At 40.6% G+C, this 24,105-nt stretch overlaps 2 protein-coding genes across 3 annotated transcripts in view; one reads left to right on the plus strand and one right to left on the minus strand.

The window, feature by feature from the left end:
• Nucleotides 1-14,514, minus strand: part of veph1 (ventricular zone expressed PH domain-containing 1) — a 66,292-nt gene extending 51,778 nt beyond the window's left edge. The window contains exons 1-4 of one of the 2 annotated variants that reach the window (XM_035383741.1): nucleotides 14,391-14,514; nucleotides 6,100-6,377; nucleotides 3,726-3,941; nucleotides 162-336 (exon numbers count right to left, since the gene is read on the minus strand). In XM_035383741.1, the coding sequence (XP_035239632.1) occupies nucleotides 162-336; nucleotides 3,726-3,941; nucleotides 6,100-6,237 (529 nt within the window). In that variant the 5' untranslated portion in view covers nucleotides 6,238-6,377; nucleotides 14,391-14,514. Of the gene's footprint in view, nucleotides 1-161; nucleotides 337-3,725; nucleotides 3,942-6,099; nucleotides 6,378-12,430; nucleotides 12,775-14,390 lie in introns of those variants that run through there. The other variant, XM_035383739.1, reaches the window with a different exon arrangement.
• A 456-nt stretch (nucleotides 14,515-14,970) lies between these two features.
• Nucleotides 14,971-23,937, plus strand: LOC118210423 (lysosomal amino acid transporter 1 homolog). Its single transcript, XM_035386604.1, has 8 exons — nucleotides 14,971-15,141; nucleotides 16,206-16,597; nucleotides 17,183-17,312; nucleotides 18,322-18,409; nucleotides 20,248-20,357; nucleotides 20,840-20,935; nucleotides 21,649-21,834; nucleotides 22,010-23,937. Exons 2-8 carry the CDS (start codon nucleotides 16,398-16,400, stop codon nucleotides 22,121-22,123), a joined length of 924 nt encoding a protein of 307 aa, XP_035242495.1. The 5' UTR covers nucleotides 14,971-15,141; nucleotides 16,206-16,397; the 3' UTR covers nucleotides 22,124-23,937.
• The last annotated feature ends 168 nt before the right edge of the window (nucleotides 23,938-24,105 follow it).

The raw sequence follows: 24,105 nt of genomic DNA on the forward strand, positions 1-24,105 counted from the left end.
TCTCAGTCTGTGACAGGCTGTGGAGTGCACGATTCTGCTGGCAGTTCATTCTTGCTGGGTCTTCTCAGATGCAAGTCAGGTGGAAGTTCTGCAAGTTCTGCTGAGTGGAGTTGTGAATTAATGTGGTGATGGGGAGGTGGTCTGAGGTGTGCGATCCCTACCTCTCAGCACACTGCAGGTGATGGCCTCCGTGTGCTCGGCCAGGAGATCAGCCTTGGCGATGGCCGCTAAGGACAGGTAGCTGGACATGTTCCGGGACAGTTCCTTGTTCCCCCCCTGGAGAAACTTGACAGCTACGGGTACTGCCAGTGCCATCACGGGGGGCTGATTGTAATTCTGCAGGGGAGAGAACCGCAATGACGCACGTTACGCCATCCGATTTGTCTACTCAAAAGAATGTGATGAGAACAGTTTCTCCCTCTCTCTTTCCAAAACGTATAATTTGGAGTTTTCCTAGAGAGATTCAGATGAAGAGCACTGTTCCAAACGCAATCCAGAGATGCACTACTGCTCGGAACTGCACAAACACAAACCTGGGCTCGGGTCTTCATAATTTTTACTCTCGATCAAAATTATCTGGACTCTACAATCATCAATTTCACAATCTAGAATCACTTCAGTTGGAATGCTTGTCCTCCAGTCTTTTTTGAAATGACAAGACCGGATGCTTCTGTTCCAGAACTAAAATAATGAAGACAGTAAAGAAACACCTGATAGGCAGGACACAGAGTCACAATTAATTCCCCTCTAATCTTACATACAGTATTAGTAACAAAGACAAAGGCAATTCAGACACAGTTACTGCAGTCATTTATTGCTGCATTCAAATAAGGGCTATCAAAACTCATCAAAACAAACCAGAAATTCGTAGATCAAGCAAAGTTAGATTGGCTTTTGTTTTTATTTTTAACTTTTTTGTGGTCGTTCAATTTTTTTCTTTTGGGCTAATGAGCGCTTTATGCCACAGTTACTGCAGTGCTACAATAAATAAACTTCACTAGAATTAAAAAAACTTATATTACCTTTAGTGTCTTCAACTTAATTTTATTAACATTTTTCATAAACCTTTCAAATCCACCAATCTAATTGGACAGGATTATCCAAATACTTTGGGTCAAACCTCAATCTCAGTCTCGATCTTTAACTTTTTAGACTGTGACGGCCACATTTAATTGCGATTAAAGGTTAGATTGGATTACTGAAACTGAATAATTTCAATCTCTTTTTTCCGTTATGGATAGCCCAATGAAACTTTAATCCAATTCAAATCTGATTTGAAAACTTGAAGAATCAGGCCCTGGCGATGAAGGACATGTGACCACAGAAATGAGGGATGAGTCCAGACACATCTTCGTCACCTGGGATTAGCAGGTGGGGAAACATTCATTTAATTCCTACACTCAAAGCAGTATATCATGAGTTTAAACCTGTTTTAAAATGGAAAAACCTTTTTTTGGCTGCTATCCACTCTTATCCATCATCCCCCATCATAAAGGAATTGTAATCATGTAATCCCCCTAACACACACACACACACGCACACACATGCACATATACACGCACACACACACGCACACTCACACGCACACATACAATATGCACATACACACAGATACACGCACTCACATACACGCACACACACATTTGCACACACACATGCACATTCACACACATACACGCACTCACATACATGCACATTTACACACACGCACACACGAACACACACACACATATACACGCACACACACACACACTGCCCCAAATATATAATTCCTTTCAGATTCCTCAATGGATAATTTTATTCCTGGAAGTAAATTCAATGTGGACCCCCTTTGCACTTACAAGATGATTCCTTATAGTTCCTTGTGTTGTTTCATGCGTGGAAAACATCTTGTATTCTATTACACATATTACAAAGACTCCACATGGGGTCCAATTCTGCTCAGCTGGATCACAGGGACAAACTGATTCTGACCACAGTGGACAGGAAAGCAAGGAGACAGGAAACACGGATAAAGACTGAAAGATAAAGGCGGGCATTAAATCGCTCTCTCTCTCCCCGTCCCCACAAAACCCAGAGGGGACTTGAGTGACTCATGCAGCAGCACTGGGGAGAGTAGAAGGGAACATTGCGGGACAGGAATGTCTTACTCAACACGTAAAGCTTCTCTGCTCATGTCCTTAACCAACACATGTGCATGTCTGGCTGTTTGAGAAAATCACTGAAAAGGTTTTGGTGCCCCCCAAAGGAGGAATCAGAGAACATGCAGGAAGGATGGTGTTTGTCTTTCTGTTACTTATTATTACTGCCAATGTCATACCCACTACTGCCAACAATAATACACTTATAAATGCTTAATGCTTATAAAGCTGCTGCCTTTTCAACTACTTCTACTTCTCCCACCATTAGAACTACAGATGACTAGTTACTTCAGCTACTAGTAATTCATATTATCACTCACTCTTAAACAACTAATGCTAAGGTTTTGATAGTATTTGTAAGAAGCAAATATTTAGGTTTGACTCCAGCACTAGAATGTGACCAGCTCTCTCAAAGGTTCACTATGAGAGCTTATTTCATTTTCACTGCTGAGTGCATTCATTTTCTTGCCATTCCAATTATGTCCAGCATGGGGAACCCTACACACACTCTAGACACACAAGCACGTACTGTATGTATGCATGCCTGCACATGCACATACATACATACATACATACACACACACACAGACACACACACACACAAACACACGAACTCTCTGTCAGGATTAACAATCTCCTACAGTTTACATGTACCAGTGTGCCAAAAACAAAATCTACAAACTAATGACAAGAAAGTCATTCCAATGTCAAGCAACCTCTTAGATCAAAGGCTCCCTCTACAAATAGCTCGGGAGAAGTCAGCCATTTAACAAAACACTCTGGACAATCTCTGGGCCTCTAATTAAGCTTGAGCCTCCCCGCTACCCACCTTCCTACTTGCCAGCCATACTCTAGCTTACAGTAATAGGCAAGGGACACTGATTTCAGTGAAAGGGGGTCATATGGGAGGTAGACACAGTCTGCATTGTACAGCTCCTGTCAGAACAGTCACCATAATTTATCACAACATAATTCAACATCATTCAGTCAACATGATTCAAAATCATAATCTATATCCAGAATTTTCTCATGGACATGTCACACCTGCCTCTACGTTCCAAGCTTTTACAAAAACGATTTTTCTTTTGTGAAATAAATAATGGTTTACTTCAGCCAGTAACATTTTATTTGTAAGGAACTTCCATTTATTGACTGGCTCAAACATGCCAGGTACTGATACTATGCATCCTGGTAACTGTAGTCATTGGCCTGGTTTTTAGTATCTGCTGTGGGTGGATGGGTCAACAAGGTGACCTGAGTGTGTCCTGCTTCACAGCTGTCACACTGTAGCACCCTGAGAATGTGCTTGTGATGGGGGTAACCCAGGAAGGGGGGGGGGGGGTGTGTGACAGTTATTGGACAGTTATAAAGTGAAGGTGATACACACAGGCTTACAGATATGTGTTTGCAGTGGTGACCGAAGAGGGCTGATGGATATGGGGGGGGGGGGTCTGAAAAATATTTTTTATTGTCCTGGGCCCAGGAATTATGTAGTAATATAATTTTATCCCAGGCCCAGGAATTTCCCCCAGTAGCCCTGGGTATGTTTGGTAATTGTCATGGCGGTGACTGAGGAAGCCTGACCTGCAGGATGCAGCTTGTGATGTCAGAGGCGATCTTGGCGTGGGGCGTGTCCTCGTCCTTGCCCTGGGGCTGCAGGTTGTGTTCCAGGCAGGACTCCCACAGGGAGACCAGTGCTGCCCCATGCCTCTCAATGGAGCGTGTTTCCCGGATAGCTGTAGTGATACGCGTGATGCAAATCTCCACCACGGCCTGGTCATTGTCATTGGTCAGGTAGTCCTGCCATAAACCAATTAGGGACACAGAAATGTTAATGCAATAATATAGCTAACTAGCTATGCATATATGCTGTCCCTGTTAGAGCATGCAATCCATCATTGAACAGTTATGTCATGTATAATATTGCATTATAAATATTGTTAATCAATATTTAGATCAGTGTGTAAATCATATGTATATCTGAATTACATTCATTTTTAACTGAAAAATGTATAAAACATTTTACTGAACTCAAACTGATAGTTTGGATAACTGATAAGCAAGATAATATAATTCTAAAAACATGGTCTTTAGCATATTATTTTCAGTAAACAGAAAACTGCAAATTAAATAAATGTGAAGCTTAAAACTGAGAGCGCATTAAGCCCTGGAGGATGTAAGCTCATTCAACTCTGAGTCACTGGACTTGCAAATGACAACTTTTGAGGGAAACGACAAGGATCGTGAAATCATATAAAAAAGAAAATTAAGCCAAATGAGAAACAGCTTGGTGCACTGGAACCCATGTTCAATCCTGGGAACACAAACCTTGTGTTTAAATGCCTTGGAGGGCTCTCCTGAAATGGCCAGAGGAATTGTGCAACATATCCATGCACAGTTCCCCCACACTGCATGGAGCAGCATTTTGTAAGAGGTAAGACTCTGACACTGACTCATACGCTCTCTGAAAGGGTGAGCTGGCATTAAATTGGGGGGTATTCAGTGGACCACCCTGCCGGCTATATTCTGTTGGGCAGTGCACCCCTTGGCGTGTTGGGCAGAGGACTCATAAAGGGGAGGTGGGGGGCAGTTAGGAGGATTCCAAGGACGCTGACTGAAAAAATATTAAAATATTAGACTTTCTGGGGTGATGGGGCCCAATGTGAGATCTTTTCATGGGGCCCAAAATCCCTGGTGAAACTGCCTGTGTTGGGTAATAAAGAGTTTCTTGCCGCAGGGTGTATCTTTAAAAGATGTGCTGGGAGAAAGCAAGGTGCACCTTTAAAGGGTGTTACTGTGAGTCATGGTCAGTTAAAAAGGAGTCGGAGTTCAAAAGGATTCACCAGCCTGCTGACATATCATATCTTTAAGAGCTAAGTGCCCGATGGAAGTGTCCTTCAGCATGGTGGGTTATTAACAGCAAGCCACTCAGTACACTGGTATACAGGGTGTGTCCCAGACCACTCCCTTCACTCTTACAGTGTGGCTTCCCTTGCCATGCAGCAAACTGCTCACCAAAACCAGTCCCAAAACTGAAAGAGGTGTTTTATTACACCCTAAACTGTCCTCATCCATCAAGACTGCGGATGTGCCAACTTCACAACTCAAACTGGAGTAACCTAAGCCAGTCACATAGGCATTGTAATGTTTGTCTGCATAACAGCAAACACAGCTATATAGGCTGTTTAATGCACATTCCTTAGTTTTAATTTATTTATATACAGTGAATGATAAATTCACAAATTCAGAAGTCAAACATAAGGAATGTATATTCATCAGCTATAATACTACAGAAAGTGAGCAAGCCAGCGCATTAAGGTTAAAAAAAAATATTGAGCCTGTTTGTTAACCAGTGAATAATAGATTTGATAACTTTCTGCAAGCTACCTAATAAAGTTTAAAATTAATTTAGCTAACATGCTCATGAATATTTTTTCCAGTATGTCAGCTACCTAACTTATAAAAGTTAAAAACCAACTAAATGAGCTTTAGCTATGGATAACTTGTGAGGCAATATACTTTAATGACAAAACTAATGTTAGTTATTAGCCTCACATTCCAGTCTACCTATAGCAAATAGCATATGGAGTTGACACTTGTCAGTTATTGATGGTTTAGTTTTCCCTTCAGATGCTTGGATGACCAAACTGTAACTTATTGAGCTATGCTAATCCAACAGGTCTCATCACAAAGAGAAACTTGACAGAGCGTGTCCAGGACTGGAGGTTTTGCACTCCTGCCACCCCTTCTACCCTCAGCATCTAGCTGCTTAATTTGCCCACTCAATGATGTGATAAAATTACACATTAAAGGGGCTTCATGTGAAAGAGACCTGATAGAGGGGTCAAATTAAAGCACAAAGTCTGTGCTCAGCCATGTGCAGAAATAGACTGCGTGACCCTCGGCATGCTGGGATACAAAGGGTAGCTTGTCCTGGAGGCAAGGATACGGTTCTCACCGGAGAGCAGGAAATGGCCTTGATCTCCTCCAGCGCCTCAGAGAGACAGTCCTCTATCACTGCATCCTCCAGGGAGAAGAGGTCCCCAGCGCGCGACAGATCCCGCTGGCCCAGCACCAGGCGGAAGAGGTGGTGCATGACGCCAGCCAGCCCACCTCAGACCGTGGCCAGCGCTGACCCTGCGTCGCCCTGACAACCGGGCATAGCACGGCATGCGCCACTTTTTCTGGGGATGGCCTTTGGAATGGCTCCACACACATCAGACCTCCACCCTTAACCTGGAAATAGGAAAGAGAGCAGGAGGTAGAAAAGGGGAGAGAGGGAAGAACACAGAAAGAGTACATGAAACCATGTTTTACCTTTTTAGATATTCACAATAGAGCGCAGTGAAGAGTGCTGTTCAAATTTGGTGCGCACATGTATATGAAGATCAATTAAAGTGGCTAGCATCTGTGTCAATTGCATTTCAGGAAGAATTATACATATAATGGCAAAGGGGTTCTGTAGGCTTAATTAAATACTTAATTAGATGGGTCATACATTTTTAAAACATTTAGGACATCGGACATATGTTATGATGGATACCTGTTTAAAGTAATGTTTATAAAACAGAATAGTTCAAGGTAGACTTTTCCGTCTACACTTGCTTAAAAACAAAGGCAGAGAGTGTCCTGTGTTGTGTCACATACGGTGGCAGCTATATGCCTGTCCTCTCTTTCAGCCTGGTTAACTAGTCACCGTTAATGAGTAATGTGTAAATTCTCTCACTTAATGAGCATGTTATTTATTACATAAAAGCAGAATGTGATGTGAATGGATTTACTGTCTCTCATGTTCACTTTTCAGTAAATAAATAGCACAGGTCAGTACATTCCAGAATGAACTGAAGTGTATGTATAGCCTGAAAAACCTGTCTCTCAGAAGTGCATTTTTTGGAGAGGAACCTGTTTGGGGAGCAAGTGGGACTGTTTTCATGGCTGTAGAGAAAAGGGGATGGTTAACAATTTACTGTGTTCCCTTCTGCTACACAACATGTAAAAAAAGACCACTCCCAGATTTCCACTTCAGCACATGCATGTTCTGTTACCGAAGCCCAAACACTCGATCGACAAGTTTCTAAAACGAATGGTGCTGCTTTCCATTGAAAAGCCTGTCTCATGCTGGGCTCATGCTGGTAGTATTGATGAAACCCAGTGTATCGAAACATCAGGCTCACTGCTGGGCCATTCCATTCAGCTATTTTAGCGACCCAATGTTTATGACAATGGGGTCATATCTTTCTGTAATAAGGAGGAAATCAATTTCTCGTTATGCGAAAACTGCTTTCTCGCCATGACCTCTATGAATCAGCTGTCATGTGACGTGAATGTTACAAGTTGGGAATAGTTACGACGCTTCGTTTACTGTTTACATGTCTAAAAAAAGAAAGCGAGGCTTCATTTAAATGAAATCTAGAACCATTCTCTGAATTCCTGTTTCATTTCTTACTGTACCACCCTAGGGGCAATCTCAGAGAACTACCTTTTAATATAGTGCGCTGATTTGTAAGGCAATTTTGAAAGCAATACAAGTACAGCTTTTTGTTATATTGACATTACACAATACGTTTATATTTACATTACAAGTACATGACCCCCAAGGGGAGCTGTTAAGTTTACTGTTACTAAATGCATTCGTGATTTCAGTCCACAGGGGACCTTTCAGGACGCTGTTCTGCAAATGCTAAATGTTTTAAGGCCAGGCTGCACCAGCAGCAGAAACATTACTCACTTGAGTGGAAAGACTCCCTGTGGTTTTGGGAACTAACCATGTGTCATGACCACACAGCGTGGACCTGGGACTGCAGTTTCAGTTCTGAGGCCCCATGTGCTGCCAGAAAGGGATGATGTCTCGGACAAAAATGCCCAGAGCCAAACTGAACCCATCCGGGCAAGTGAGAATTTGTTGAAATCTGCGATTCTTGAATGCAGTGGTTTTAGCAGTTAGCACCCGCATTTAATGTTTGGCACTCAATAACAAACACAAGTGACTTCAAGTGCAAAAACTCCTTGCATATCCAACATGCAAAATATAATTAAATTGATTTAACTAGCTCATTATTATCGGACACACACACACACACACACACACACAATTGCTTCCTCATTGGTACCAACTCTCTGTAGCTTACCTCTATGGTGGTTTGATCAAGGTAGTCTAATCTAGAGTCTACATCTGGCCAAATGGCAAAATTAGAGGCCCTAAAGGAGCAGTCTCAAACTAGAGTGATCTGCCCTGTATGTGCTACTGGCACCAAGGTCCAATCTGAACATTTGTGCTGTAACTGGAAGTGGGCACTGCATTCTTCTTTCAGAGCACCACTGCTTTCTTAGATACAGATCATCGAAACAAAATTTCTCTTCTCACATAAAGTGACACATCAGGTTTTAAGTATTCAAATTCGCCTCAAATTTGCAAACTAAAAAGCATTAAATCCTGCAGGAAATTTGAATTTGAAGTTCCAAACAATATCTTACATGCCCATTTAGCCCAAATGTATGGACACAAATTATATTCCCTGGCATGGATACTTTCATTAAATATTACAATTTGCAATAATATCCACTGTACATAAATAATGCTTATTTTTAGTTCTGTATAGCATAATGATGAAACTCCACAGGTTCCCTTTGTATAATGCAGAAAGAATATATGGCTTCAGATATTCTACTTCACTAAAACTTTTTTGTTTCCTCAAAGTTTAAAAAGCCTTGCCATGCAGAAACTTTGTTGTGTGTGTTGCATTTGTAGTCCTGGTTAATGAAAGCCCATTTATGGCATGTGCGTGCCCAACATTGCCTGACACTATGTGGGACTGATAGGGGACATTATGGGCTACAGTCACACTAAACCAGATCCTTACCCTCACAGACAGCACATAGCATAGGCGATGCATGGTGAAATGTACTGCTGAGATAAGTTTAAAAGCATAGAAAAGAAAGCATCACATGCTCAACAAGTCAGGACTAGCTGAACTCCCGATGCTGCAAGGTGCTCTTGAAGAAAAAGACTGCAGCAGCCTAAACATGAATATTAGTAAACTTCAGGCACTCTTGCACAGAGCAGAGATTAGTGAAAAAACTTTATTAGAAGTGAGTTAAAATGCCACAATAACGGCTAGGGTTTTTTAATAAAATTAATAAAAATAAACCTTTATTAAAATAAATCACAGTGAAAAACCTTTATTTAATAAATCACTGATGCATAGACTTGCTTTCTGGACTGTGAGGGCAGCAGCTAATGATAGCAATAATAACAAAATATAATAACATAGTTTATTGCATTTCTGTATTATCATACTCATGTAATGTGAATCACCCACTCACTTGTACTTAATTTAATGGCCTAATTGTATTGTTATTTTTGCCATTACTGTTGTTCTTCATATGGCTATATGAATGTTAGGACAGACACTACCCACAAGATCAAGCGACTCAGCTCTTAGGGGAAGGGTCTGTATATAACCATGGCTCGATGATGGTAATAAGAGCCTGTCCATGGTGGGTGCACTGTGAGTCAGCAGGCCTTGCTGTCTGCCAGCCGGTGCACTGAAATGTCATTTTTTATGCCAGTGCAATGGTCCTGGAGACACTGGATCAATGCCAGACTCTTTTGAAAGGGTCTAAAGGCACAGTGCTGGGATACAAAAGTAGGAATTCCGATTGGACCATAGCTGCCTTTTGTCAAGCCAGCAAACCATAAATATATGTGTTTGTTACTCAAATATAAATATTTGCTTTATCCTAAAATCGGACCTCTGGCAGATTTCCTCCAGTGCAACCATTACCCCTTCTTAATGATATCAAAATCACAATTAAGATATTAATATTCTTATCCACATTCTGCCTGCATCATTTCTCTAATTTTGCTCATGTACATGTGATACTCGTGTATGTGTTCTTGTGTTTAACAGCATGCCATGGAGAGTGGGAGAAGAGGAAAGGTAAAAAGGCGGTTAAATTCAGTGTTCTAAATCCCCCCTCCATTCTCAAGCAGAATTCACAGTGAACATCCAGTATTCCACTCAACTGCTCACTGTCCATCACAACCCGAGCCTGCTGTTACCACACACGTACGCACATGCTCAGACACATGCACGTGTGCGCCCAGCCACACATACATGCTCACACACATACGGCCACACACAGAGAGCAATGAATGCATCGACCTGCAACCTGAATGTTGTGGCATCTCAGACTGCCTTGTGTCTACTATGGTCTGTAAACTCAGTTGTAAACTGTGACCATGGCCAAGTTTTGTGTAAAAAAGGAGCCTCTGGAATTCAGCTCTTAAACAATCAGCTAGTTACTATTAATCACCCTGATACAGCTCAACAATCTCAGGAATGCAGACTTTAAAAAAACAGGCGGAGCACCAGAGCTTGGATATGGACAGATCCCGGGTCAGTTGACTTGAGTGGACGCACAACTAGACAGTTGAAAGGACCTTGAACGAGGAGGGTAACTGGGCAGGGGGGAAGGGGAGTGTAGGGTCTGCATGTGTGTCTGTGCATGTGTATGTGTGTGTGTGTGTGTGTGTGTGTGAGAAAGAGAGAGAGAGAGAGTCTGTGCACGTATGTGTGTGTGTGTAGTGTGTTTGCGCGTGCGTGCATACATGTGTCTATGCGTGTTGTGTGTGTTGCGTGTGTATGTGCATGTGTGCGTGTGTGCATGCCTGCATGTGTGTGTGTGTGTGTGTGGTGGAGGTAAAATCTCTAAAGGGCTTAGTCATGTGGAGCCCCCTTGCTCTCCCAGGCACTCCTAACTTACTGGGCAGAGAGAGAAAGAGAGAAAACACTGGCCCTTTTGTGTCCCCAATAAGGCAAGCCTCTCCCAGCTCCCTGCTCAACCCCTGCTGCCACTGAAGCCTGTAATGTGCACCCGCCGGATACTGTTCCCACTCTGGGACAGAAAGGGACACTCGTACGGAGGGAAAAGTTTTTTTGATCTTTCTGCTGCTCCATTTGGTTTGTCCCAGAATACATTGCAAACCATGCACATGGTGCTAAAGTTAGCACGCTGAAAAAGTTACATGTTTCAAAGCAACTGTGGGTCTTTACTCAGACATTTATTTATGCACATAATTAAAGAGGCCCTTTGTGGAGAAGGGAGTTGGGAAAAGGGGGTGTCAAGAACTCAAAGGCCATTCTTCAGAGAGCTTATGAGAAAGAATTTGTACTATTGATGAAGCCAGTTAATATCTATGCACTAATGAATGATCACAAATCTGAAATTTTGATTATTTAAACGATTTTTCCATACATTGGGTGTCAAAAGAACCCTGTTGTAATAACCAACATAGAATTCTCAGCCAGGATTCAGCTATGCGCTATATGATCTGAAAATGATACAAAAGATATATAACATCCACCACCCCACCCCACCCCCACGCCCATTCCAATACCATGTGAGTCAAAAGTGTACAGACCTTCTTCATATTAAAAAAACCAAATGTTCTTTTTAACTTCTTACATTCACAGCTTGACAAAATTCTACTGGCAGTTCAGCATTAATAAAAAAATTAATTAATAAATAGGTCACACTCTGTTGTGTAACATACTGGATTTTGTGCAAATCATTAATTAATATGAAGCAAGTTCAAAAAATAACAGCCAGAGCTGTTACAAAAAAAGTTTAACTGCTCCTTTAAAAAAAACCCATCTGCAGCCTGCATTATTTAATGCTTGCAGTATTTCAGCAGCAAGACACACGGTGATGCATATCTAGCATCAGTGAAGACAAAATGAGCAATCCAGAACGGATGTGTGGGCCAGTGCACTGTGCATCCATTCTTAGGCTCAGGCAGTGCATCCCTGCTCTGGCTCATGTGTCATTCATTCAAATTGAGATATTGGGCACAATCGGACCTCTCAAAGAGAAGCACCTTTGACTGGTACACAGTCGCTAAGCAACGCATTCATCCCACTGGCAGGAGCACTTCTACGGTGTCTTTATCTAAATGTCCCCAAAACTTCTGCTTTTGAATCAATCAAAAGATGTGGTTTGGCACAGTCTAGCATAAGGAGGCTCATTTTCAAAGACCATAGTGTCCATTCAGATTGTTACATCAATCTCATTTTAATAGAACTTGACAACCAAAAAATGATATACATATATATATATATATACAAGTACGGCGCAATATATGAGCAAAGACAGAGGAAGTGGTTCTCTTCTCTGGATTTTTCTTTAAGGTAATAGTCCCTGCACTGTTGTCTACCAAATACCTTCTGAATTTGGCGTTAGTCAAGCATGCACAAACTTCATCACCAGATAAAAAGAAATGCACTTACATCATCACCAGCCTTCTAGATGAAAGAAAAAATAAGAGAAAGCATAACTAAGACCAGACAAAAAAAGCTGATTTTGAGTCCAGAGCTTCCAGTTACTTAGTATCAAATGCTCCTCAGTGCAGCCGCATGAAGAGTGTTCCACTCCCTCAAACAGAGTGAGAGACGGACAGAGAGAGAGAGAGAGAGAGAGAGAGAGACTGCTCAGTGTTCCTATGGTTTCCATGTGGCTGACAATCAACGGGACCTCTTCTCAATAAATCTTTTGATAGACCCTGATGTCTGAGAGCCAGAGCGCATTTTTATGCAGGCTTTAAGGCTCTCACAACTGCACCCGTCTGCTGAGAGCCCAGGGAAGAAACAAATACAACAATACACACAAACCCAAGGGACAAACTCTCTCTCCCCCTCTCCCGAATTCTCTCTCTCTCCCTTCCCATAGACAGCCACTGACATTAAAATAAGAAAAGAGTCCTCTGGTCCTTTAAGGGCATCTCTCCTTCTCCCACACACTTTTTATATCAATTCTTAATGTTCCTTAGCAGCAGTGATGTGTAATATTTCTGACACCAGTGAAATCTAAAAGCTGTAAAAATTAGTGAACTAGTGAAGCTCCCTATCTGTCCTCCCAGGACTTTTTATTTACTTATTTATTTTGCTCTGAGCTAATGTTAAAATTAAAAAACGTTGTGCATTTTAATATCAGCTATAAAACCTGCTGCAGTAATAATAATAATAATAATAATTATTATTATTATTATAATTATAATAATAATAATTGCGGGCCAACTGTGAAGCTGCATGTTATAAAAATTAAACAGCGCAATTTACACAGCATGAAACACCAGTGAGTAGCCTATGACACATCACTGGGGATGCAGCAAGTTCAGTGTTGGGCACATCAAACAGTCCAATATGCCCAGGTGCAACAAAGATAAAAGGGAAACAAACTTAAAACTTTGTCACACTGTGATGATTTGCAAATACATATTTAATTCTAAGCTTTCCTTCAAAATCCGTCAGAGCATTTGCTAAATTCAAAACCACCAAGCAATATTTTTTCCAGCCCATCTTAATTGCTTTGTAAACAAGGATTTAAAACTAATACAGCCTAATACAGTATTTTTGTAGAGTGGCTGGTATAGCAGTGTTGAAAGAATTGGAAGATCGCCATGAACATCTTCACAGCACGCAGGTGATCAACTTCCTTTTCTTCCTTAAAAGTAAGCTACATCTCAACCCGAGAATAAGAAAACGGTATAAGCTGGTAAAGGCAGGCAAAACTTCACAGACATCATATAAGAAGTGATCAAATGATTTTCCCTTTGGAAAAAATGTATTTTTACCCGTTGTTTTTATTGCCAACCGGTCCACATAACCTACTCAGATACAAACGCGAGCTCCTGCCAAAACAGAATTAGCATAGGCTATATATGAGAACACATCAGTGTGTGTTGTCTTTTTCCAGGACACTTCAAAAGTCTCTGACAAGACTCCGACGTACGATTTATTATGGTGTATCAGTTAAAGCAATTTGGCATTTAAATTGATTATTTGATCAAACTGGACAAGAATGTTATAGCCTTTTCTGTAACAATTGCGGTATATATTAGTCCACTGCTTCAATTTATATTGTAACATTGCCCAAATGTAATAGGGCATCTATTCCGTATCTCAAAAGACATTCCTATAGGATGAAATTGCCACTGTATACGTGAGACCTGTACAAAAGGCAGCTTGCAGTCTCTATAGTCTATTGTGGGACTGTTGACATATAATTATTTTAAAACAATTTGTTAAATTGTAACTAAATAACAGCTTGTGTCCTGCACGGAGACTTTTCAACTTTTCATAAATGAATGCAAGCACGACATCAATGATATTCCAAAGGCAAGCGTCATAACTAGTGCATCATTTCGAAACAAATACGAACACAGTCAATGATTTATAAAAACTGACTCACCGTTTCATTAATCTCGGGTAACGTATATAATAACTGTATTTACATTATTTTCACTTGGTTCCAGCTCCGTTGTGATGGCCACAGTTGCAATTGTTCTCTTGTCGCCTACTACGCAAAGCGCGCCACCCCGTGTGCGGCTATGTGCGCAACAGGTGTATTAGACTACTTTGCCTAAACTTGCGTTCATAGCTGACATCTTACAATAGGCTACCTACAACTGAATATGTCGTGTACACGACAGTAACCCGGTACAGTTATCGTTGTGATCTTGATCGTTGTCTTCAGTGTCATAGCCTGTAATTTTTTATTTATTTTTTATTTTTTTGCGCTTTTGCAATTAAAGTGCTCATATTTTGGCTAAATATTTTTGAGAAATTTGAGAATTTTCATTAAATAAAAGGGTTATAGACTATATATTTTAATTTAGGAAAATTGCATTATCTGATGGAAGCCAAAACATTAATATTACAACTTTCACGGCCCAGTTTTTTCAAGTTTAAAAACGCTTTTCTTTGTAGCCCCCGAAACGGTGCTGTTTGTCCCTCTTGTGCCGTGGTGGTCTTCCATCCGTAACAAGGAAATAAATTTAGCCATTCGCTTGTGTGTTCTTTGACACACCAGTGCCTTTTCGGGGATTGTGTATGTGTTGTTGAATGGCAAAATTTGATTTTTGAAATAGCATCACCCGAAGCAGAATGGGAAACCTTTGCTTAAACATTCAAAGGAAAACAAATCGACGGCTTACGACAAGGTGACAATGGAGAGAGACAAGTTTTTATTTTTATGGCAGCATTCAAACAACCAGAAGCACAGTAGCTGAGCCTTAATGATCTTCCTGCTTCACCTAATTTAATCCTAGCACATCTCGTATAGGCTACTTAAAAAATATAATAATAATAATAACAATAACAACTAACAATAATGTTAGTGTTCTTTGTATAATAATACTAACAATAATAGTCTATTGTTATAATAACAATAATAATGATAATAATTATTATTTTTGTTGTTGTATTAGTAGACTACGGATTTGATAGCTATTTAGCGCCAGCTCCATTCGCAAATCATTCAGCGTGTTAATTTTTCTGCCAAGTTGGCGTGTTGGTTAGCTAACTGTTTGCGATGTTAAACTTGTGCGCTACGAACCCCAGAGTAATTTATAAAGCTGGTTGTATTGAATATCAAACAAATAGTTTCGTTAGTAAAGATTAACCTTAGTTAGTTTAAATGTGTTTGTTCAAATGTTTTCATTTTTCTTTGCAATGAGGAAGGCATGCCATTGTTCCCAAATAGACTGGTCGCTTGCTAGCAAAGATGATCTGTGTTTTGTTCTTCTAAATTAATAGCTGAACTTGCTAGCTGCTCATATTTAAATATGTAACCACCTCGTTGTTCGATCCTTGTTTTACATCGTTGTTATCATACAAATAGCTTAGTTTGCGAACAAACTATAGTGTTTGCTGATAAAATCTGTTGGACGGTAGCTGTATAGTTCGGCTTCTGCCGAGTGATTCTCGATTTCCTACAGGGCTGCCCAACCCTGTAGCGGGAGTCTACCGTCTTGTAGGTTTTCATTCCAACCTTAACCAAGTAGCCTACCCCTTATTCAACAGCTCGAGATCTCGTTGAGCTGCTCTTAGTAGATTCTACTGGGTGTGCCAATTTGGGATTGTAATGAAAATCGCTAGATCTCCAGGAACAGGATTGGCCAGTCGTGGTCTAATCTATGAGCAGTGCCGGTGTCCGTGTTGAATCGGACATGTCAACTCTGTCTTATAATATATGGCCCATAACGTTATGTTTTTGTTTTCCCAGAGCTGATAAATGACAGCAGACTAAGAAGAAACGCCACGCGTCTGTCGAAGGCGTGGTGCGCGGAACACACATTTGAAAGGTTACATCATATCAGCTGGAGAGCGTACATGTACGGGGAGCCGAGTTAGACGCCAGCTGAACAGCGACGGACCACCGAAGCTCTCCAGACGGAGAGCCCTGGGATTCTCCTCAATGGCCCACGTTCGCTATCCGGAGGAAAGGCCTGTAGATGTGGCCACCAATCTGTCCTCGGTGCTTGGACAGCCTTTATGTGTCAACGGGACCCCGTGGATTTTGTATCTGTTTGAGGAATGCGTTGAAAATGTTTGGGAATACTCGAGCGTCGTCATTGGTCTCATCTCAATGTTTTGTTTCTTGTTATCGACTCTGCCGTAAGTAGTCATAGCTATCACTAGTTGCCAGGGATTATATTCAAATGATCTTGGCCTAATCTAATTTTACAAAAAAAAAAAAAAAAGACAGTGTTCCACGTATCACCTAGCATAGCCGACTGTGTCAGACTAATAACTCTCCTAATTTGAACGTGCTTTGCTTTGTTATATCATTTGTACAATGCAGTGCATCTGGTACCTAAACATGTAAAATTATTTTTTTCCCCATATCCCTTAAATATACATTCATGATTTTAAAAATTACTTTAAATTCTCTAGGTCATGAACATGGTGGCTACTTGGATTAATTGGGAATGGCAGTGTAAAACTCAATGGCCAGATTGTTTGCTTAAACTTTTATACTTTTCATTTGTTAAACTGATTACAGTTTTACTTTGTAGTGTACTTCTTTACTTTGTTAAAAAATAAACAATGTCACCTTTACATTATGTTTATCTTAGGTGTTCAAAGTTCTAGAAATAATTTGATAAAGCTCATCTCGCCCCCCACCCCCCACCCCCAATAATGAGTTATGACTTCACTTCATTTTAACGCACTCTCTCTCGTTCTTGCTTTTGTCTTCAGTCAGGTCTGTGAGGCCTATAGGAATGGGAAGGTAGAGGAGGCCGTGTCTATGGGTTTCTTGCTGTTTCTGATATGTGGGGATCTCAGCAACTTCACTGGGTGTTACCTGACCAACCAGCTTCCCATTCAGGTACTGGTAGAACTTCATGGAAAAGAAAATGGAGTTGACAGGAAATTTCAAATGTGTTCGAGAGTATAAACATCTTACAATTCATATATCTTTATTTAGTTAAGTCTTATTTTTGTCTAGTCTAGTTGCTATACAATTAATTATTGTGTGTTTTTTGTCTGTAGTACAGACAAAAGCAATTGGTGATGGTTCAAATTCAGAAGCATTTATATTTAAGTTAGTCTTTTTTTCTGCTTTATTTGCTGCTTTAAATGCAAAGGATTTGGATGTGTTGGAAAAGTGTCCATCACCACTGAGGCTACAGAATTTCATTTATTTCTTCTAGATACAAAGCTATGGTGGTAGATTTGTGTTTTTGTTTTTAAGAGCAAGCGAAATGTTTGAATTGAGAGCCAAATAACCAGTCTTACTAAATAATTAAATAAATTAATAATGACAATAGTAACAACAACAAAAATAATAATAATATTTTTTTATTATTTTCGTAAATTGTTATTGAAAGCTAAACATAAGTCCAAACTGGAAAAGAGCAAAACAAGCGCAAACAATATTTTTTATGTGAAAAAAAAACTAGTGAATAAAAAAAATCACTCGATCACTTCAATTGCAATCTTATCTTGCGATAAAATTGCTCTTCCTTTTGTTCTACCCCTTTTGTTTATGATTCCCAGGTCTCCGCTTTTGTTTTTTCTTCTTTTTGCGATTGCGGTGGTTTGCGACAAATCTCAGGTATCGGAGGGATCTAAGAGGACATATACCATACCTTTCCTTATACGTTTGTTTGCCGTTTTAATTTAGACTAGTCCACTGCCATACAAAGTTTAAATATTTTGTACCACTAGAGGGCGCAACCATTATAAATACAAGAATGGAAAGCTGTAAAAGTTAAAGTAAGATAGGAGTTCAAATCCAACAATGCAACTGTTAGCCCGTTCAAACAGAGGCGGAATTGGGCATTGTTTAAAACTAAATAAAAATATCTGTTTTCTGTTCTGCACATGTTTTCCAGATCGTGACAGCTGTGTTCTACATCTTCACTGATGTCATTCTTATCTCCCAGTTCCTATACTACAAGATCAAAAACAGACGTGCTCGAAGTAAGATCATATTGGGGGGGCATGGGTTTGACTTGAAGAAAAACCTGAACTTTGCCCCAATCTAGCTTTTTTCTTTCCACCCTTGTGTTGTGCAGTTTACTTTATTCTGGCTGAACTTAGATAATTACAATAGTGAAAGCTTAAATAATGTCTTAAATGCCATACATTTGAGGTTCAAACTTTGTAACAAATTGTAACAATTTGTAACAAATTGTGCTTTTTATGTTGTTTAGCTCCTCAGTGTGCAACATGCAACACATCATTTATGGTGCAGAGTTAAGCTTTTTAAGTTGCAAATTGTGAATTATATTTAAACATGCTGACAGTTGAACTGTGTCATGATATGATGGTGCTGTCATCCTGGATGACTGAAACCCTCCCATTCCTGGGCATTGCTAGAGCCAATTGGGGACCACCCAGCAGGGCTGCTGGCCACAGTTGGCACCAGAACAATGCTTTAACAGGCCGAGCCACTCAGCAGGACACCAATGCTGACTGACACATTCTCAGCTGTAAAGGTCCTTTTTTGTATGCGTGGTCTGGTCCACAAAGGGAGCTCCAGATGTGCGTATGTGTATGTTTAGAGCAGGGATCAGCAACTCACGGTCCTCGAGGGCCGAGATCTGCTGGTTTTCCACCCTCCCTTTGCCTGGGAGTCAGGTGTGAAGACAGTCTGGCCAATCAGTAGCACTAATTACCCGGGAGAAAAGAAACCAGGGCTGGATTTGGATTCGAGGGCGAGAGTTGATGATCCCTGGTCTAGAGTGAGCCAGAGTTCAAGATCTGATCCACCAATGTAATCCGGTAGTTGGAAGTGGAGGGGAGATTAAATGATCCATTAGATGAGATTGCACATTTGCAATCACAGACCTGTATATTTAGGATCATGTTTAGTCCCTTAGCCAGTCATACCTGCAGAACTCAAGACAGTGCTTGTCTTGGTGTATGTCAGGTCTGAATCTTATGCTCCTCCCTTAGCTGGTGACTTTCTCATTTTAGGTAAGTCCAGGTCAATTCAACACACATTTGGACTGCATCCTCATGGATTTTAATGAGATTTGGCATGCTTATTTGGTCTTATAAAAAACCCCTGGAACTGAAATGACACTTCTCTGGGATCATTATTAAGGGAACTAAGGGCTAACAGAGTTTGGGCAAATTAGCGCGACTCTTGACTTGCCATATCTGCATTACTATAGGTCATAGAGAAATAGTTCTTGTATAATTTTCTAGCTTTATCTTTTACATACGCATGCCAAATCTCTTTGACAATGTGGTCCACAAGTCCGTTGAACTGACCCAGACTTATCCCTTCATGGCTGGACCCTGCATTGAAATTGTTCCCTTAAGCAGGGAACCTAACCTTGATTTTTTCAGTAAAAACATGCAGCTGTTTACATGAGTTTCAATCTGTGTTATTCATAAAAGTTGCTGCTAGCATCTCTGAATCTCGCTAATTAGGAGCAGACATCACAGCAGTGCTAGCGTAGTGAGCACCAGGCCTTGTAGTCCATTCTAGAGCTTAAAGGCCTCTAGTGAGGACTGGTTAGTGATGTCTTCCACACAGCCCTCACTCATGCAACTTTACCTGCTAGGTGGAGTTCAGCTGCTAGTTTCAACGAACCTGTCCTGGTGGTCGTTTTATTATGAGTGACATACTCCCTGCTGCGACCTTTAGAAAGTTGAAGGAAACGTTGGTTGAGACTTCCCAGGAGACCATAGCTTGTCCAGTGTAGGGCAGAGTGCTTGATTGGTCACTTAGTTGACTGAAATGTTAATGCTAAAGGTACTGGCCACTGAGGTTTCCAGAGTGTAATTTGCAGCTGACTATATTCCAGAAAACCCCTTCCTGAAGTGGATCTGTTTCTTGTGGTGCGGGGCTGCCACCGTGGGCTGCATGGTGCTCCCTAAACTGATCGAAGACAAAAAAGTCAACACTGTTGAACAGGTGAGGAGCCTGTGGAACCTGTTCTTTGGTTAAAATGCGTTTTACAGTGGAACGATGGCATCTGCAATGAACGGCTCAGTCGCCCAAGGCTTTTGGTGTGAGCACATAAGGCAGTGCCTCTGCAGCAACACGTTTGAAATCCTGTAAAGCTGATGACGATGGGGGACTGTGCTGTAAACCTGTATCAACAATGTTAACTGCAGTATTTGTTGAGTGACTAGTAAGTTGTCCTTTGCTGGAAGGAAGGGTGGGGTTTTATCTAATGTTTATTCTTTTGTCGTAACGAACAGCATGTGTTGTAATAAAAGTAGTAGACCCAGGACCTATATAAATATTGCTGTTTTCCCTTGAGCAAACAAAATTGTTTTGGGTTGCAGCATTGGTAGCAGTGCAAGTTGTTTTGGAACTTAAAGTTAGTATGATAAACTGATGAGTTTGAAATCGGTAACCAATGTAATGACGGGATTGCGTTGTTTTGACAGAATCGCTTGAACAATGTTGCAATCTCTGGCTATGTCTGCGGATACCTGGCCTCCATCTTTTACCTGGCCTCACGTTTTCCCCAGCTCTACAAAAACGTATGTGTGACTGGGATGGGGGGGGGGGATGTCATTTTCCTAAATCATTAATGAGTAACAGGCAGCAGAAGACAATGGAGTTCTGTGTCTTGTAATGTTATACCAACCACTGTGGCTCCTGCTGAGATGTGCTTCGCTGCTGCTCGATTCTTATCCCTCTGTAATGGGGGCTTCTCGCTGTGTCTCTCCTTTTTTTCTCCAAATCAAATCCATGGGTTGCTTTGAGCAATGTGCTGTAATATGCATAAATGCAGACACTTAGCCAAAATATGAGCCATGCGATTCAGTCTGTGTCTGCAATCCATTTTGAGGCATTTGGGTGAATGAAAGATTGGATCATAGCTCCTTGAAAAGTATCAGCTCGATTCTGGCTTTGCGCATCGAGCCAAACTTTCTCAGTGCTTAGGTTTTGTCCAGTACTAACTTTCGTTTCTGCAGCTGACTTGCATTGAGTTACTTTAGAAAATTCATTTTATATCCATGTTTAAGTGATAAGAATTTTGTAAATCTATATATTTTTTCTGTAAATGGTTGAGTGTTAATTTGATGCATCCATTGTTTAAACTATCTAAAACAGTGACCAGGAAAATTATACTTTATGTTTTTCTTCTGTAGCTCTTTGCTTTAGAAAGCAATCAGGCCAAAAATTGATTTTTTCCATTTGTACAGGATGGGGAAAAGATAACATTTGAAATGTATTTTCTCTGGTTCAGTTCAAGAGGCAGTCGACGGAGGGCACGTCCTATTGGCTGTTTGCTCTGGCCATGCTGGGGAATGGAACCTATGGTCTGAGCATCATTGTGGTCTTGCCTGCGCTGAAAGGTTCCAAAAGCCTCTTCATCCTGAACCACCTGGCCTGGCTAATTGGAAGCCTGGGGGTTCTCTTACTGGATTTCTTCGTATCCTTTTTTGAATTAATGCTAAAGGAAGCAGGAATGCATTCTTTAAAGTGTGCGTGTACATGTGCGCATGTGTGTGTTTGTGTTTGGGTGCGTGTGTGTGTGTTCAACATTTCTCTATCAGTGAGCACATCCATACTTAGGTGTATTTTCCTGAATGAGTGCTTCTCTCCAGATCTCTGCCCAGTTTATCATGTACAGGAAGCGGACTCCTTCTTTGCCTAATCACTTTTCCATGAAGAAGGTTCCAGAAGTAGAGCCTCTGCTTTGTGAGGAAGAAGAGGCATGAAACCTGCAGCCATGTGAAAGTTCCAGAACGGTTCCTCAGTATTCACTGTGGAGTCTGACTCCACAGAACTCTAGAATAGAGCCCTCCACATTGAAATGGGTCATGAAAGGTTCTACATTAGATATATACAAGTACAATGCAGCTGTAGTATACATTCAATTTATAGATCCTTAAACTTGTTTATTTATTTTCTTAATCTATAAAATAATGTTACTTGAAATTGCTCCATTTATTGTTTTTTGAAATTCCAGATATATTTAAAATTTGTACTTCGTTGACACTCTGTGCCATTTTATGGTTGCATCAAACGTGCATGCTTTAGAGAGGAGTTCTGTTTGTTCCACACTGAACCCGCTATTCCACTCCAATTCAGACACAGTGACGCCTCTCATCAGTGTAGTCTTCCTGTTAGTGTGTGATATAATAATCAAGTGTCATCTGTAATTGGAGAAATGGCTGCAAAATATCCCTGGTGTTTAAGATTATTCACGATTTTACTGATAACTGTGTAGACCTACATTTTGGTACAATATCATTTTTTATGAGAGTGGGATACCATGTCATGTTAGTGTTGGAAGTGCCTTTGCACTTGGAACACTTAAGTGGACAGAATGTCCATGCACAAAGTGCATGTGGATTGAGATGCAATAGGAATGGAGTGTTTTCATGGTTCTGTTGTTGACAAAGAACATGAATACTCGTGTAGGATTGTTTCTGTATGTAGATTTAGGGTTCTATTTGTGTGATTTGTTCCTTTAATGCAGGCTTATACCTCTATAGCCAAGTACACTGTGCCTTGTGTTGGTCTGTATGTCAATTTTCAGTTTTGTAATTGTGCATTAGTAGCTTGGCATAAGTGTGGCCCTGGTCATGGTTCATAGAGGGGTAAATCAAATGACCGTAATAATAAGATTGTAGTATTGGATCAGAGGCATTGGTCAAATTCAAATGTGATGCTTTACCCAGCTGCAGTGAAACCAGATGTAATTGAGCATAGGTCGGCTCTGCGATTGATGGTACCTCAATTCAGGGCACCATCTTGGTTAAGCCAGTTTTAAGAAAAATTTAACTGTCTTCTTAACATGGTGCTTATTCCTAAATCATTGTAATAGCTAATTGTAATGGGCTTAGCACAACCACAATAGGGTGGGCCCTCTTGGCAAACTTGCACAGATTTTGCTACCTCATTCTTGGTGTCAAAAGCACGTGCCATTTAAGGGGCCAATTATTAGTGGGACTTTTGGGCGGCTCTGTCTGGTGCTTGGAGTGGCCTTAGGTAGTAGGTGTGAGGCAGTAGCATGTTTTTTTTTTTTTGCTCTCTTTCAACTCTGACTGACCCAGAAAGACACTTTTGAGCTTATCCAACTCCATTTAGCGTAGCCATGGTGCAGCGAAAATGTCAAGTGAAGTTTGCTACCCTTAAATAGTTGTGGTATTCTGGCAGAGTTAGTGTAAGCAGTTTCCATTCTGTAATAGTTATTGTGTACTGTACTTCCTGCCTGCAGAATTCGTACTGCGTTAGTGAACAAAAAATACACTGATAAACTCCACCCTATATTATAAATGTGCATTTAAAATAACCAGATTAAATTATATTTATACTTCAGGTTAAATGTACAGGATTAAGTAATTGTATTGTATATTTTTTTATCTATGGGAAGAATTCCATTTGGTTTATAAACATTTTTTAAATGAAAGTTGTTTGTAAAAGTTTTGTTTGGCTTTCAATGCTCAGATCTGCCATTCTAATAACATGTTGATAACTGCGAACAAATAAAAGTGCAATATACTCATAACAGCTACTTTACCTCCAACAGTGTGTCAGTTTGTTTTCCTGGTCGTCCTTCCGTATTTTAGCTGTGGATTATAGTTGTTTTAAATCTTTCCAACCAACACCCTGCTTCACGAAGCAGGATTACTGAGTTAGCTGGATAACAGCACGGAGTAAAACCCAGAATCCTCCCAAATATGGAACACAGACT

The sequence above is a fragment of the Anguilla anguilla genome, chromosome 12, assembly GCF_013347855.1.
Source record: "Anguilla anguilla isolate fAngAng1 chromosome 12, fAngAng1.pri, whole genome shotgun sequence".
In the NCBI taxonomy this organism is placed as follows: domain Eukaryota; kingdom Metazoa; phylum Chordata; class Actinopteri; order Anguilliformes; family Anguillidae; genus Anguilla; species Anguilla anguilla.

Coding starts and splice junctions, on each gene's coding strand:
- LOC118210423 (XM_035386604.1), top strand. CDS start 16,398: ATGGCCCACGTTCGCTATCCGGAGGAAAGGCCTGTAGATGTGGCCACC. Junction 16,598..17,182: donor TTCTTGTTATCGACTCTGCC/GTAAGTAGTCAT, acceptor TTTTGTCTTCAG/TCAGGTCTGTGAGGCCTATA. Junction 21,835..22,009: donor TTCTCTTACTGGATTTCTTC/GTATCCTTTTTT, acceptor GCTTCTCTCCAG/ATCTCTGCCCAGTTTATCAT.